Source organism: Triticum aestivum, chromosome 2D (genome assembly GCF_018294505.1).
Source record: "Triticum aestivum cultivar Chinese Spring chromosome 2D, IWGSC CS RefSeq v2.1, whole genome shotgun sequence".
Lineage (NCBI taxonomy): Eukaryota > Viridiplantae > Streptophyta > Magnoliopsida > Poales > Poaceae > Triticum > Triticum aestivum.
Window position 1 is genome coordinate 37,270,766 of NC_057799.1, and position 17,320 is coordinate 37,288,085.

Consider the following 17,320-nt stretch of genomic DNA (forward strand, 5'->3'; position numbering starts at 1 on the left):
TAGTCGGGTCGTCCAAAAAGATAAACTTTGGTTATCATTGTGCAAGATATAGACTGTACTATGAATCTTCTCTTCTTATACGGATAGAAGATTCGTCTTGTGGGAAGATTCATAGTCACACTCTGTATCCCTTTGATGGCTGCTTGGCTCCTTTTTAAATCATTTCGTCAAGTTCCATCGGTCCATATTGTCATGTCTGGGTCGCTTTTTTTTACCGTTCACTGACCGTGCCGTCCGCCCGGTCGTTTGAGGCTCCTGGCTGTAGATGCTCTAAGAGGATGTGTGAAAACAAATGATAATTGTGAGTGTGAGAGAAGAAAGATAAGGAAGGATGAGACAGTCTATAAGATAGCATTCTAATTTTGTATAGATATAGTATATGCCTGTAAAGTTTATATAAAAAAGATAAAGATAAAGAAAATTAAAATAAAAACAAATTATGAGTTGAAAATTACACCTCAAAATCTGAACATATGATGGGGAGCATTAAAAATGAGACTCATAAAACAGAAAAACAAATTGATAGCTTCATTAGTGTAAAAAAAACTTGGACTTCATAAACTTTGTCTTGGGCAAACACACATGCATATGCTTGTAATTATTATAACCTAACTAATGAAGATATAGTTACATGCATAAGTAACCATGATTGACATGATGTGGCGTGTCAGAAACATGGAGATTCAGTGGGGTGGCCGGCTTGGAGGATGAAGCTAATTAAGAGGTAGGGTGTAGAAGTCGAGCAACTGAGAATGGGGAGGACCAATTGGATGATGAGAATGACAAAAGCTGAAGAAACACAGCCGGCGAAGGTCGCAGGCGGCAGATGGCGGCGGCCGGAGGAAACCTGGAGATGTTGGCGTCTACCGGGCTTGGAGGTGGTGACGGGCGACCGTGAGGGAGCAACGGTCGCAGAGCAGCTACAGGCGGTCAGGAACAACGAGTCGGTGGTTTCGGCAGGAAAAAAAGAGCGGCAACGGAATTTGACGATCTGGACAGCAAAACCAATTTGGGACTCGATCGGATCTGGAGAAATAAGATGAACACAGCAGGAGAAAGAGGAAAATCAGACCAAAAAAATCGATCATAAGACGAGTTGTGTCGCCAGGAGGAAGATCTAACCATAGCACTGATACCATGTTATGAATATGCGACTTAGTATTATCAGGATGCTAAAACCATCATATATACAAGTACATGTGGGAGACCAAAGGCCAAAATATAGAAAGCCAAAAGGCATCATAAATATAACTCTAACATTTATGATTTTGTGCTTGGCAAAACTTCTATAAGTTATTTCTACTACTTCGCCGCAATTGAATCATTTATGTAACACCTATTGTTTGTTCAAGTGCATCATTCATTCAATGAACTGAAAAAATCCTTCCATTTTACTATGCAACATTAGTTAATAGGGCGTGTATTTGAAATTTTGGACAAGTTACGTAGAGAAGGTTTGCTGATGGAGGGGTAGAGAAGGTGAGCAGTTTGTTAGGAAGAATTAATAATGTCTTGAACACATAAATAACTAGCATTATCAAAAGATATTTTTGGCCTCTAAAACATATATATTTACAATTGTCGAAATTGTTACTATAGGACCCTTTGTAAAGTAATCAATGTACACAATTATATCAGCCTAGCGGTCCCTTGCTCCACTGATGAGTTGGCCAGTGTATTTGTCATTTGAACTGCACCACCATTTGCCTCGTCAATTGGTTCTGTAGTAATTTTGTTTGGGCTTCTTGTACGTCTCCGAGCCTTTTCAGCCCAGTTTACAAGGCCTTCAGTCACATTGTCATCAAATATAGTCTTCTTGAAAGAAGTACCCATCTACACAAAACGATGAGACAAAATCAGAATAAAACGATCGATAAGAAATATTTTCTTACCATGTCAATAAAAACCTTTACAACAGTATCTATTTGTGAAAACAAGCTTTGTATTGCTCAAGAGTGGCTACTTATAAGTAAATTTCAAGACAAAAAAGCATTAAATCCCAACAAAACTACAATTTTATCAAGTTTATGAATTGGACTCACATGAGAGACGATAGCGTATAGTGGTAGGGTGCTGTAACCACAAAGGAGTTGGCAAATTACGCTGAAAGAAGGAAAAGTGATGAGTATGTTCTCAAGATTTCTCAACACAATATTGCTATTATTGTGATTTTACCTTATGACAATTCGAGTAATAACATATGCTGGTTTACCCATGATGCATGATTTAAATCCGTATGTCACCTGCAAGGTTGATAAATGCCAGAGTTAGTTCTACTTTTGTTCATTAGATTCCAATTTGGAACTAGCAAATCCTAAACTTATAATCTGTTTGAGTATTATGATACTCTCTAATAGTTCAAGTAAATTTGGTCGAGTACAACTAGATCACTTATTGTTCTTACCAAGAGCCAGAAGAAAAATGCAATTTCAAATGCGTTTTGAAACAGGACGATGTGGATCAACAGAAGGACTAATTTAGGCCTATGGAACCAGAAGAAGTCATCTGAAGGGGCAACTACTAAATCTCCTCGAATAGCCGTATGCTTCTGGGCAACCTCATAAGCCAATTCCGTAATGATGTGCTCCATCTTACTTCCTACCACAAGTAGCATCTGCCAAACACAAATACATAAGTTAATGTCATGACCCTGCTCCTTTTTTTTCGATCATCCGTAGTTTGAAAGATCGTTGTGGAAGTTATATGAAGGCATATAATTATTATTTAGTCCTTAAAACAAGCATACATGCAGCGGAAGTTCCTTTTATGTATTTTTCTATAGATAGTAAATCATGTTTACTTACAATGAATGGAACCAAGGTTATCCAAATGTAGACATACCACCCTACAATGACGATAAACAATAGTGGAGTTATTTTTCGCATAAAAATATTGTCTAGCGAGCACAACCAAAATAAAGTTTTATAAAAAGTGACAATTTAACCAAATAAGAGTTATGTAAGTGGATCAAAACTTATGACCTCTAGTGATACATACCTTGAACATTCAATAGTAGGAATATCATCAGCATGGCCCAAAGGTACCAACTACATAAGCATAACATGGACATTAATTTGCTACTTTTCTCTATTGGTAATTGATATGGACACTGCAAATGATTTAGAAAGAGTAGGTCGCATATTTTGTAATAATAGCATTGAGCATTTACCTGATACCAACAACCTTCTTAAAATCAAACTCCAAAGCTCTGATCATGTAAATATAAAAGTTGAATTTTGGTGTCCCCTTACAATGTTTCTGTGAAAAGGAATGAAGCTTATATATAAGTTTCTTCCACTAACAGTGTATACGGGAAAACATACATTCCTAAAAAAAATACACAAGTGACTTCTATATATCGATGAAAATGTAAGTCTATTACCATGATGAAACCAAGTCTCATTGTTGTATAGTCCTCCTCGGTAACCGATCCATAGAATTGTTTGAAGAAGGAGCGCTAAAGAGAGATGATGAGTTGTCTTATACCCCAATCCCAAGGTAAAGAAGAAATGCAATATGCTTTGATCCTTAAGGCACAAGAAAAAAAACATACCATCCAACCAAATATCCTCGACCGTTTTCTATGACCTTTAAAGTGGTCTTGAATAAATTTGAATTCTCTAACATGCTTGATCATTTGAGGTGCTGCAAGTTAGGAACCAAGATTCGTAAGCAGGAAAAATAACACAACTTTATATTGAATAAAACTTGTGAAGTCATCGTTATCTAAACTAGGAAAGTATTTGCATCATACCACCACCATCATCTTCTTGGATCTTGGCCTCCCAATGTCGCCAATTCCTCGTCTGGCAACAATTAACATGGTAATTAGAAAACTCACAATAGACTAATTACTCGTCTGGACAACAATTAACAACAAACATCTAGCTAGTTGGATTTTTAGTTAGTACTTACCTGTGCAATTCCTAGAAGAACTGTAATAGCACTGAGAAGGAAATGAGTGACGGCCAACACGAAGATAAATATGTGTAACTGATGAATAGCTTCAGATGAAAGCAATGGAACTTTGCCCTGCATGGCGTCAAATGAATCACTAGATAAGTATAAGGTGGAACGGGTCAAATCAAAGAAGAAGAAAATAGCAATATACCAAAATTTTGGATCGACCAGATTTTTGGAAAAGTAGAGTATATATCACAGAAAAAAATCAATCACGTCCGATGCCAATTCAAGTGTACCTTCTTCAGACAGTATTGGTCGGAGGAGGCTCCTCCGGCGAGGAGCCGCCTCGCGCCACCCAGCACGCCGGTGAACACGGCGCCGCCGAGGTGGTCCGTCTTGTGCGGTGGCGGCTTGCAGGGCAGCAGGTGGTGCATGGTGCCCGGGCTGACGCACAGCTTCCCCATGGGGCCCTGGAACACGGTGAGCAGCAGCGAGATGAACCCCAGCAGCATCAGCTCCTCCTTCACCTTGAGGAGGGCCTCGTACAGCGGCTTCTTGCGGCTCCTCATCAGCCTCTGCATGGAAACGCGCGTGCCCAGAAGCTGTTCAGCTGATGGTCGATTGGACAACTTCCTGGTCTCGCTCATGGTGGACGCACGCACGCACGTACCTTGCCTAGGCGGTGGAGCAAGCGCTCGAAGAGCAAAGAGATGATGACTATGACGGAGCAGACCGACGCCACTATCCATGTCGGCGTGAACTCCAGCGGCTTGGCTTTCCCTCCTCCACCGGCCATGGCGTCCAGAACTTGGTCAAGAATCAAGGTCACACCGACACCTTGTCGTAAGAATGGAGTGGCAAGCAAGACCTGTTCTTGATCAATTTATAGATAGAGGCAGATTTACTTACATGGTCATATTTGACTTGGCACGATCAGAATAATCATATTCCGAGCTGCACACCAGAAAACAAGAAACAACCTGTTACCTTCCAAATACTACTACTATTATTCCACTGACATGTCCCATGTGACCAATTACAATTGTATATATAGAGTGCTCTTCTTTTTTGTTTCTTCATCAAATTACAATTTTCGGTCTACCACACTACTACTAACGAACTGGAAACTCGTTAAAAACTAGTCTAGTCTGGGTTGTTTTGTATGATGTTTTTTTAGAAAGGATGCGCTTGCCCGGCCTTAAACTGAGGCCCTTACAAATCCAACACTGCCGCCAAAGTGCAACAAGGTTTAGCGGTACAAAACGGAAAAGGGGATACATGCCAACAGGCCGGTTTCGTATGATGTTCCCAACTGTCTAAACAAATTTGATAGTCTTTGTTGTTGGTTAATTTGTTGCCGAAATTCAGTTTTTGTAGTGTGGCTTTTGGTAACTTTGCTGTCCACAATGAGCCTTTCCGTTGCCACTAAACAAGGAAGAGGTCATATATCCGAAATTTTCAAATTTGCAGTCGTAATTCTAGTTTTTCTTTCTTAAAAATAGTTTTAAAGAAACTCAAGACCTAGCTCAAGTGCTCCCTCTCACTTTCGTCACACAAGTACTCCCTCCGTCCCATAATGTAAGACGTTTTTTGACACTACACTAGTGTCAAAAAACATCTTACATTATGGGACGGAGGGAGTAGGTCGGAGGTCTTCGAAGTTTCAGCACTAAAAAATGGTGTTGATTATCTTCTTCTTTTGTTGACCGGGTAGGGTAGTGGTATTATTTTAGCTTGTCTGAAAGTAAAGGCACCACTGGAATATCTAGATTTTCTGGGGGGAAATTTGCATTTCACTCTGGGTTAAAAATTGCATTTCACAAAAGAAGAAACATTTCAATCTGCGACGCGGCGTCTACGAAATCAAAGTCGCCGCAGGAAGCGGCGGTCAACGTCGGGTGGAAGTCTGAAGCCTGCCTTTGGTTTTCAAATGCACATGCGTCCAGTCCAGTCCTGTGGGCCAGGTGCAGGTCCTGACCTAGCTAGTGCGGTCTATGACTCGGCTGTGATTTAGACAACAAAGCCCCACCAAGATATATTTTAGATGTATGAACACATATGTAAGCGTATAACATTGTGGTCATTATTTGCACGAATATACTACTAATTTGTTCAAGATTACACAAAGTGCAAAATAATTTTCATTAAATATCTATATTTGCTTCAGGGGAAATGTTTAATTTATTAGAACATCTACAGCCAGGCACCCTATATCCATCTCATATGCCCGGGCAGGCCGTCCGGTCACTAACCGGTCACAAAATACCAACCCAGTCAGAGCTCTCAAACGGGCCTCAAACGCCCGGGCTGACAGGCACCCCTCATATCCGTCCCAAATGTAGGACGGATATGAGGCGGCCCGGGCCTGCCCCGGCGCGTCCGCCACGTCAGCCCGGCCCACTGCTAGCCCACCTCGACCCCACAAAAACTCCCATCCGGCAGAAACCCTAGCTCACTCTGCTCCACTCCGCTCCCCTCCCCGACGCTCCCATTTCCCCAATCCGTCAAATCCCTAGGGCCGGCGAGCATGTCCAGCATCGACAGCCACTCCGATGGCAGCTCCAGAGATGAGGAGGAGCCGGCGCTCTGTATCACGCTCGAGCGCTCGTGGGTCGATACGGGCGGCAGCACCGGGTACGGTGCGACGCCCCCTGTCGCCCGTCGCGACAGCGCCGATGCTGGCGCCAGCCCTTCCCGCCCCGCGCGCGGATCTGCGGAGCCCGCCCGATCTGTTCCTCCCGCCTGACGGCCTCCTCCACCTCCGGCCACTGCTCCGTACGGGCAGCGCTGGGTTCTAGTGACCGCTCAGCCGACGCCGCGGATGCGGACTCCGGAGTCGGAGGCACGAGCTGCCCGTCGCGAGAGGCATAGGGCAAGGGAGATGGCGGGCGGGTCCTACGGGTCTGCGCAGTCCGCCCGTCGCCGCCGGGTGCCCGACAAGGAGGACCGTCTCTTTGAGTGGGCGTGCCGCCAGGCACTGACTGAGGCGGAGACGAAGGCCCGACGGCTCCGGAGGCTCAACGTCAAGCAGCTCTGGCTCGGCATTATACCTGGCCAAACCTCGGGCCGGGCCGGGCCTAGCCAAGCCCGAGCCAAAAAACCTGGGCCCGAGCTCAGCCCGGCCATCGGGCCTAGTTTTTGGGCCCAAGCCCGGCCCGAACACGTAAAAGCCCACCGGGCCTCGGGCCTCGGGCCGGGCCCCTTCAGAAAACTGCAAAAACGACGGGCCCAGGCCCGGCCCGGTCAAGCCATCAGGCTCAAAATCTAGGCCTGAGCCCGGCCCGGGAGCAGCGTCGGGCCGGGCTGAGTCAGGCTTTTTCGGGCCGGGCCGGGCTGCCCATGGCCAGGACTACTCGGCATTGAGCAATCCTAGCGGGAGGCGGCGAAGGCAGTGAGGGAGGCGGCGAGAGTGGCCAAGCTCAAGCGCAAGAAAGACCGAGTCGTCCGGCGCTTGCAAGACTACATCGTCATCTCCGATCCCTCCTCCTCCGATGGGTCCAACGTCTCGTACGAGGACCCACCTCCTGCCACAGACTCCTACAGCCGCGCCGGCGGCCGGAGGGGCAAAGGGCCGGCAAGGAAGTGGTGAAGATCCGTCTTTATTTCAAGTTTTTTGTTGTAGTTTGAACTTGTCCGCCGTATTATGTGTATTATGTGAACTTTGACTATCTTTCAACGACCGGCTGTGATTTTTTAATGAACCGATTGTGTATTTGTATGTCCGCTTATGATCGTCGGCAATTATAGAACGGATGTGCAATTACCAACAAAATGTGTTATGATGTGTGGATATGGCCTATGAAGAAAATTCCAAAAGTTCTCACGCAAGATTTAGTTCCATGTTGCACAGGGAAGAAGGTGGACATCTATGGGCCTGTTTGGTTCCAATAAGTCACCTGACTTATAAGTCAGGTGACTTAAAACCAGTGACTTATAAGTCACGCCTGTTTGGTTGTCACCTGACTTATAAGTCATCTGACCACACCTTCCCACCTTGTTTTTTTATGTAAAGGTGGTGGGACCCACGCAAAAGGGGGTGACTTATAAGTTTTAAGTTGGGGTGGAGCAACTTATGACTTATAAGTTGGTGTGACTTATAAGTTGGGTCTGTTTAGCAAAATAAGTCACTTTTTTCACTTTTCGACTTATAAGTTGGTGACTTATTTGGAACCAAATAGGCTCTATATACAAAGAGAACCTCCAGCCATGCAATATAGGAGTATTTCTGTAGGCACATGACGTGACAGAGACTTTGCCTAAATAGCTGCAAAGACTTGTAATCTCTTGACGAGAGCAATTAATGTTGTCCAAGTCAGCTTTTGTTTTCTATCAGCTTAACAGACTTGACCAATAGTAGGCTGCTAATGTGTGAACACAAAGACCAGTAAGCATCCTTGTTCCACACACTGACACACCGAATCAAGTAGCTACTCCTACTTCACCCTTGGAGGGAATAAGATTTAGGGTAGCACGGCAAGCTAACCTCTACAAGCGGGGAGGCAATAAAGTTTCTTCACTGTGATGAACATGGGTGCAACTTGCAACAAACCGGCAATGTGACTGTTCGATGACACCAATAAACCCTCGGTGAGTTCTTAGAGAGAACTACTAGTGCAATGTCCATAATGTTTCATAACATGATTCACCTGCTCTTCCTAATATTTGCATCATTAATGTACTATGGATGGTACTCCGTAATCGATAGATCTTGGGAGTGAAATATTGCCTCTATTTTCAATCGTAAAATAACTAGACTGGCCTGACTAACTTGGTCGTAGCTTCAACTAAGGAAGTGTTTATCTAACCAAACCGTGTGCTTTGAAAAATTGAGATGAATTGGTCATACCATGCATGCACCTAGCTAGATTTCTATATGGGTGAGGGTGTCTTAGAACTAATTATGAGGAAGAAGAGTAGTTGGTCGTCGAATGCAATGAGATAACTGGTGAGGGTGCATCTGGTGCATGCAGCTACATATGATTATTAATCGCCCGTTTGTCCTAGTTGCACATGATGTATATGATTGGCTGACAGCAACGAATAAGACCATTTCGAAACTCGAAGGCAGCTACACAAATGATTGCAAGTGCCTTGAGTGCACATTCCGCAGATCGTTAACTGACAATTATATTATTGTTAGTGTGTATATTAGCCGTAAAAAGACGACTAGAGGGCAGCGAGTTAGTCAAGTCAATCGAATTATCTAACGCTTATTTGGACACGAGGATGTGGCTTCGAGGAAGATGTCAACCAGCCAACCAACCGAAAGCGCATGAGGATATGGCAAATCCATCCCTCCGCTGGGTCAGACATGACGTGATGGTGATGATCGTAGTGCAAATCTGAGGCAGGACGGTGATTAATTGTGACACCGAGTCACGTACTCAGATGCTAGCGTACGACGACGTGCATCCTTCGATCGGAGATGCATATAGATCACGCACTCACACATCTCACATGTTTGTCCCATAATCAAAACATGTTTACGGAAATGTGCAGTGATTGACAAGGCATGTTAACAAAATCGCGGAAGCAACGAGATCGATTAGCACAAAATTGATTCAACCAAGAGAAAACCCGTTGCATGTGCAGCATTGCAAACCCGTACCTTGAGGCATGTTGACACCCGCCATAGCGAGTTTTCTCGCCTCTCTTCCTTCTTTACCTTTAGCGATCTCTTGATGACTAGAGAACACGGGAAACTCATATGGGAGTTCTTATTTCTGTCACTTTTCCATACCATCGGGTGTAGCATGCTTTATCTGTTTTATTATACATGCATAAGCATGCACTAAGCGTTGTCGAATGAGACTTCAAATTCTTAAACGGCAGCGCTCACTCAAGGTAATTAAGCTGCACTAAGTGGATGCCATCTATGCATGAAACGTCCAATGTGCTTCTTCATGCCAATTAAGATCCATTCACTAGCTTATGGATGGTACAGTACGTAACTCTTATTTTTCATGCGTTGTCATGTGGTAACTCCATACATACATCTAATAAATGCATTACTTTAATTATAAGTTTATAACACACAAATGTCTATACAAGGGAGAGGAGAGGGAATTCAAACCCACTATTCTTAATCCATTAGTCTAGCAACCATCACACTAAGACCCTTAAAATTAAGAAATGTTTCTGTAATTTACATGGGCCATATTATGTTAAAATAATTTAACAATCTCCCACTTGGCCCTTGTGAAGACTTGACATAAAATTTTAGGAGCACACTTCTCATCAAAAATTTGTCAAGTATCGTCATCTGAATTGAGCCAACAGAATCATGGCGGTCACAAGTCATACAATAACAAGGTTCCTTCCATGTGTCACATCTGACACAAGACAGAACTTTTATGGAAAATAACACATTGTTATCTCACCAAAAAAATAATCGTATATGTGATAATGTGGATAACAAGCAAAACAACAATTTATTGAATTTGTAAGTACATAAAAGATGAGCAACACTCGGTGATGCATATATACACCCACTATGCTTATAAAGATTTATATAGTACCCATTCTCTCGATGTGGCCACAAAATGTCTTGGGTGGTAGTCCTTTATTTAGCGTCAAATTTGTATCAATACGCTCGACTGGTACCTTTTGATTTTGTACATTTTCTTTCACCGCTACGTACTTCAAATCCACTCCTTTCGAGTACTTGTCATTCTTTGAAAAGAAGACCACATCGGAAATATCACAATAAATCCTCAATGGCCTTTCAGTATTACCAATAATTTGAAGGCATGACACAAAATTCCGCAGCCACAATGATTGAATAGTGGTCTCAAATGATGCCACAAATTTAGCCTCCATCGTGGATGTAGAAATGACAGGTTGTTTTCCACTCTCCCATGAAATTGCTCCTCCAGCCAGCAAAAACAAATAGTCGAATGTAGACTTCCTTGGGTCGACACATCTGGAATAATCCGAATCTGTATCCAATCACCTCAAGATGGCCTGGTCACTTTTATGTGAGCATGTGATCCTTGATGCATTGCAAGTACCTAAGAAACTTTTTCTTGCGTGTTCACTCTGACGACACAAGGGGTGATGCCGTGCCATCGACAGGTTCACTCCGACGAAAATGAAGACAGTATGGCATTCCCCTTGAGCCCCATATCGTAGCCGTGAAGAAAAAAAAGCAAAGGATCAGAAGTACATGTTCACTAGTCTGAAACTGTAGTAATTTGTACCCAACGTGCAGCTTCTTCTCCAAATGGCATTTTCCAGCTCAAGGATCAGAAGTACATGTTCATGTTTTTTTTACCCGCAAATGGTTAGTAAGCCATTACAGGGAAACACTGGGACAAAGAACATGGCAGCAGTGTGAGTGTTGGCAGAATGCTTCACGCAGCAAACTTACAAGTTAGAAACTCAAATAGAAATACTTCACACACAACAGAACTTACAGTCGGAAATGAAAATAGAAACACGTCACAGAAGAGAACTCGGAAAGTATAGTCAGCACACAACTAGCTAGGTATCTTACGTAGTTGATTCGGGACGCAAACACGTGAACATGCAAACAACTGGCAAAACATGAATACATGCAACTGGGTTAAGGTTAGACTAAGGAAAACACTAACTAAGGCTTTTTTCAGGCAACATGTAAACACTGCTGACCACATTGATATGATGTGACAAACTCAATGAGCTGCAGCAGCCCTTCATTCACTTAAGAGAGAATTTTTTTTAGTAACATAATACAGTAACATGATACAGATAAATGCTGAACCTAATCGAACATAGTGTATAAACAAAATGAGTGTATAAACTCATGATCACTTCGGCAACATAAGGAAGAGCTATGTAATAGATATCATATTCCTGATTATATCTCAGAGAAATACCAGCAACACAAAATAAATCTTTGGAGCGTTCTGATACTCTAATCTGTTGGGGTGGGGGAGTCAATGTTGTAACTGACTATCTCTAATAACAAAATGGACTACTAACACAACCCTTCCAGTTTATCTATTCAGAACATAGCTATATCAATGAGAGCTTTAGGCATGGTTAGATAGGCACAAACTGGTAATATCAACACCACCATGATATTCAATATATGGATCATCTGGTTGTCATTTATGCACAACACACAACAGGAGAGGAATTTTGCCTTGTCATCACCATCATCTTTGGCATATGTGTTATTTCAACACTGGATAATAACAGCTGAATGGACAATAGTGCATTGGTGGCTTGGTGCATGCTATCCACATTGGCATCTAGATATTTTTCATATAAAAAGCTATATAGTCCAAACCTCCCAAATTATATTCAGATATGTTCTAACCTGCTGAGCCATTTAAGCACATTACCACATCAAACCAGATAGTCACCCATTGTATCGTGCACCAGCAATTCCAATGCCTAGAAACATAAAACATCCAATTAATAAAAGTTCCAAGGAAAAGACAAATGGATATGAGAAGGCAACACTGAATCTGTTGAATAGATGAATCGAGAAGAACTCACTTGTAGTTATGTTTTATAGCTCACTATTGATGCTGGCAACAGTAAACAAAACCACACAAGTTGCGTTTTGAAAGGAACATTCTTGAAAGCAGTATACATAGCTACCTTATAATTAAGAAGTTAGCTTTAAAAGAAGAAAATAAGACATGGTCTAGAATTTATATTATGTAAACTCATTCCTCATCATGTAAGAAGACAAAATAAAACATGCCAAAACGCATAAACACTACCAACAGAAGTGATCTTGGGTATTCAGATTTAAATAAATGAAGCCTGGTTAGAGAAAACAACTTCAGGGGAAAAGGTGTTAATCATTTGACATTTGCTTTTACACTAAAACCCACTTGATATTTGATTTGTTATCTCCCAAGGATGAAGACAACTACATCGAATGATGACACAAAAAGGCTATAAGCTTGTATATCTAACGAACGAACAGTGAAGAGTGATACACCTAACAGTACAGCTAGGAAAGAGGCAATCATTAACTTAGTTTTAAGTCAGTGAACACTTAAGAATTGTAACGAAGGTATTCGAGCAACCATGTACAAGACATAATCATATTAAGCTACTCCTATAATGCAAGGACTAAGGATGAACAATCACCTGGCGTGTAGAAACTGTTGAAAGAATGACAAAGGGTAATGTGATGGGTTTCCCAGAGTTTTCTTGATCGCATCGACTTAAGTTGAACCATATAGACAATGCCGTCCAGATATAAAAGTATTTCATTAGCATCCTCGGCATATCCCCGTATCAGTTCCATCCCCCTCCTTGCTGGAGGAGGGAGCCCATGAATGTCATGCATTTCAGTGGTCTTCCATAGCACCCATGTGCCAACACCATGGCAATTAACCTTCCTCTGCCACATTTGAATGTTATGGTAACGGTGAGAAAATATGGCGAGGCCAAGAGTACCATCCTCGGCCTGGATGATCTGACAGTTGCAGGGAAAACTCATCCTGGGAGGGGCCTCAATCACATCGAGGCTTTGTCTATCCAAATCAAACTAAAGTATGCCGTCTTCCGCGTGATTTAACAGCCAGTAAAGAACATTACCAACAAGGGAGCTCTGGGAACCACTGCAACAAGTCGAACCTGAATATGGAGCCTCTATTGTGATGGGATGGCCCCATGTGTTGGTCTCGGAGGAGTAGACCCGCGCGAGGGCATGATATTCATGGATGCGCATGAACACCAACACCACCTTGAAGTGGCTGGAGTGGCAGCCGCCGTGCACGTGTCCCTGGCCGCGGTCAGCGCAGAGTACCGCCCCGTTGACGCCGGCCGTTCTGAACTCCGGCGGAACGGCCACGCGGCGCTCCTCGCCCGCGATGGGATCGCACACAAGGACCTCCGCACGCGGCCGGTCGAATACGAGGACGCGGCCGTGGCGGCAGCCGAGCAACTGTGGCCCCAGGTAGGGGTGGTCGTCGGGGAGTCGCAGGTCGAAGCGCTGGGGAGGGACGCGGTCGGGAGGGGCCAGGACGGGGGCGAACACGATGCCGTCATCGCGGTGCTGGAAGACGCCGAGGAGGGGCGGCTTCCCGTGGTGGGCGCGGAAGCGGGCGGTGAATTTGGGGTCGACCGCGACGCATCGCCACCGCTTGCAGACGGCGGAGGCGCGGGGAAGGGAGGAGGGCTGCAGAGGGAGGCGGAGCATGATCTCACGGAGGAGGTCGTCGTCTTCGAGCGGGGGCGGAGGCGCCGGCGGCGAGCCGCCGCGGCGGCGTCGGGTCATTGGCGCCTGGCTCCAGCTCTCTCATTCGTGGGGAGTTTTCTTTTTCTTTTTCTGGAACCGCTTCTTCCTTGCGTGCACAGGAAAAAAGCGACGTGGTGTTGGGCCCAGCGAGTTGGTGTCTTGGGCTCTAGATAGAATAGTGCAGGACGGACTGCTTGGATACGACGGCCCACTTTAGGAATTCGCTGGGCTGGGCTGCTATGTGCTTCACTCCCTCCAACGGATAATTCTCAAAGAAAAAAAAACTCCCTCCAACGGATTACGAGAAATATGAAACCCCTAAAAAACAAACGAGAAATCTGAATATACCCTAAAAAACGAGAAATTTGAATATTTTCCGCTTTGCAGAGTGTCATTGCAAAACTGCCACTTGCCTAATTATCTGAAGATGGGAGACTTCCGCACGTGCAAATTTTTTGTACTAGTAAATCTGATGTGTGAGTATTGTTAAAAGTGAATTTCACTTGAAAATTTGACGACAAATAAACAATTCGTGTTGTAAAATGTACCTACACATAAGTCATACAATAAAGAAGATGTGCTCCAAATTAAACGGGCATTGAAGCATGAAGCACACCCTGAGTGATTAATACTTGCCTTGGTGGAATTGATGCGAGCACGCCGGAGGGGAAGGGGAATGGCAGATCCGCCGACGGAGGACGCCTCCTCTCTTCAACCTTTTTTCTCCTCGGAGCACGTATAGATGGTAGGGATCGAGAGAGTTCTACCACGATGGGAAAGGGATCAGCCACCTCCACTGACCAAAGGGACCCGCTAGACGCACGACCGAGTCAAAATTGGGAGGCTGGATCCAGAATTGACAAACTCAATTGGCTGAGAGGCCTTTATAACTAGGGAGCTTAGTGATATAGTATAGTAATGCCAACCCGACGGGCAGATTCAGACCTATCAGCTGCAACAGCGCCGTCCGCACCATCAGCAACACCACTGGCTTGAGAAGCCCCATTGGCTCCAGGAGCATCTTGCCATCAGTAGCACCGCCAACATCATCGCCGTCGCCGCCATTGTCGGCAGTGGCTGAGCTAGTACTTAAATAAGGGCCTAATATATCTACATACTTAAATAAATTACAAAAAAATGCATAACAAAATTTTAATATGGACAGGGGCCGTATGCCCCCCCCCTCATCGGCACACTTCACCATGTTGTGTTTATTTAATAGTTATTTATAGTTGAGTATATTATAATCATTATTTGCATCATATAATCACATATAGGTGGTGTATTGAGACTCTATTTGCCAACTAAAATTATGTTTTTATGTTAATGTCTTTTATTTTTATTTTCTTGATACTATATGATATATATTGTCGAAAGTATATAAATTACTGTGTTAATGTTCATTCTGCCATAAATCGCACTAGGGCCTCCATAATACTAGGGCCGGCCCCGCTCACTGGCAGTCGGTGCCACGAGGAGAGCCAGCAATAGCAGAGGTAGAAGACGATGCTCGAGCGCTATGGAGAGGTGGGTAGCAATGTAATTCCTTTTTTGGTTGCTTGCGGCTCGGGGGGACTTTGCTTCTCTTTGCCTAAGTCTTTATAGTCCTATCGCCGGCTTCATTAGGCTGATGGTTCACCCCATGTCGCCGCCGGCCGTTTTAACTTCAGGCTAGCCATAGTGGGGTAACTTAGGTAGTAACTTAACACATCCCAAGACAATTTTGCTTACGTGGCAAGTATTTAATGAGGAAAGAGGTGCTTGTGGTAACATAATATGTTACTGTAACATAGCGCTTCCCGAGGCAAAATGAGTCTATGAGCTAATAAATGAAGCAACCTATGACACTACTACCATGTTACTTTGCACTATGAAAGTAGTAACTTAGACTAGTGTCATATGCATGACACTAGTATAAGTTACTCCCCACTATGACCAGCCTCAGGTGGGTGTTTTACCCCACAGTTGGCTGGTAAAAAAAGTATATATACAATAAATGTTCATAATATGTGCTCTTTGCTGGAATTTATTAACTTCACTCCCCATTACATCATGGACTTGGATATCTCGGTTAAAATGTCAGCACAGAATCATGTCCGAGAGTTCTCACCATACCGGTACTAGCTCTTTATTGACCAAGTAAACATTTGCTTAGGGGTACGTTCATAGAGTTTAGGAGTGGAATGATCAATTGGGAGGAACTGTAGTCAGGAAGACCATGATGATTTTTAGAAGTATGATAAGGTACAAATCATAGTTCTTTTTGAAACCAAGTAACTTGTTTCTTTTGTTTCGAACCAGAACATTGAAAAAGCATGGAACCGATCCGGCTCATTTTTTTAGGTACATAATGTTCAACCTAAAATGGTGACAGTGCTTTGTGAAGTCTGGCCACTTGAACCTCACATTTTCTATTTGAGGGCAGATTAATTTTGATGTAAATGTCTTAAACTCATAAGTATCTGCTAGAAATATTCACTTCGGTATTTACTACTGCGTCACTGTTTCAGGTATTCTCACAAGGCTGGGATAAAACCTACTGCTTGAGATATCTTGAGGAATTTCAAGAAATCCATTTATTTGGGTAACAGGATTTGGGGACCAAATGGAGGATGTACTTATTTTTGCACTTGCTTCTCTGCTCACATATTTGTTGTAGATTTGTACATTGTTGGGCAATGTTACAGTGTTAAGCAAGTGTTAAACTAAAAAGTTAGAAGATGCTAAACTTCTATTTAGGATTGACCTCTCTTTTATGTTATTAATTAAGTTAAATATGTTATAATACAAACACGTGCATCCGCCTTGAAAGAGTAAAATGCACTGTTGATCCTAAAAGTATTCGAGGTGTGTCACCTAGGTCCTAAAAGTTCTAAAATGCAAAGCTAGGTCCTAAAACTAGTTAAGTTGTCCACTGCGGGTCCTAAATGGTGCTGACCAAGCCGCGTGGCAAATTGACCATGGCCACGTCAACTTGGATTGCCACGCGGAGGAATGACCTGTGACTTGTGCGAGAAGTTGACAAAAAGGACCCCAACTGGTTAGTTTTTCGTTTGGCCATCCCTATTTCACTTTCCCCACCTCACGACCTCCAGCCTGCGCTTTTGACGGTCGTTATCCGCCCACCCGGATAAAAATTTCTTATGAGACCAGGTCTCACAGGCGAGGACGTGAGACCCAATTGGACAACCGACACGTGGCGGCGGTGACAATCTCAAAGCAGCCCATTCC

General features: G+C 43.6%; 2 protein-coding genes across 2 annotated transcripts; both read right to left on the reverse strand.

The window, feature by feature from the left end:
- Positions 1–1,491: 1,491 nt before the first annotated feature.
- Positions 1,492–4,714, reverse strand: LOC123051375 (MLO-like protein 1). Its single transcript, XM_044474243.1, has 13 exons — positions 4,574–4,714; positions 4,200–4,478; positions 3,916–4,032; positions 3,755–3,806; positions 3,554–3,645; positions 3,383–3,457; positions 3,170–3,258; positions 2,998–3,047; positions 2,805–2,845; positions 2,405–2,614; positions 2,176–2,243; positions 2,043–2,103; positions 1,492–1,833 (listed from the first exon to the last, which is right to left on the reverse strand). Exons 1-13 carry the CDS (start codon positions 4,697–4,699, stop codon positions 1,630–1,632), a joined length of 1,464 nt encoding a protein of 487 aa, XP_044330178.1. The 5' UTR covers positions 4,700–4,714; the 3' UTR covers positions 1,492–1,629.
- A 5,712-nt stretch (positions 4,715–10,426) lies between these two features.
- LOC123048561 (uncharacterized) lies at positions 10,427–14,162 on the reverse strand. The gene is made up of 2 exons (XM_044471645.1): positions 12,994–14,162; positions 10,427–12,282 (listed from the first exon to the last, which is right to left on the reverse strand). Exon 1 carries the CDS (start codon positions 14,126–14,128, stop codon positions 13,397–13,399), a length of 732 nt encoding a protein of 243 aa, XP_044327580.1. The 5' UTR covers positions 14,129–14,162; the 3' UTR covers positions 10,427–12,282; positions 12,994–13,396.
- Positions 14,163–17,320: the final 3,158 nt, after the last annotated feature.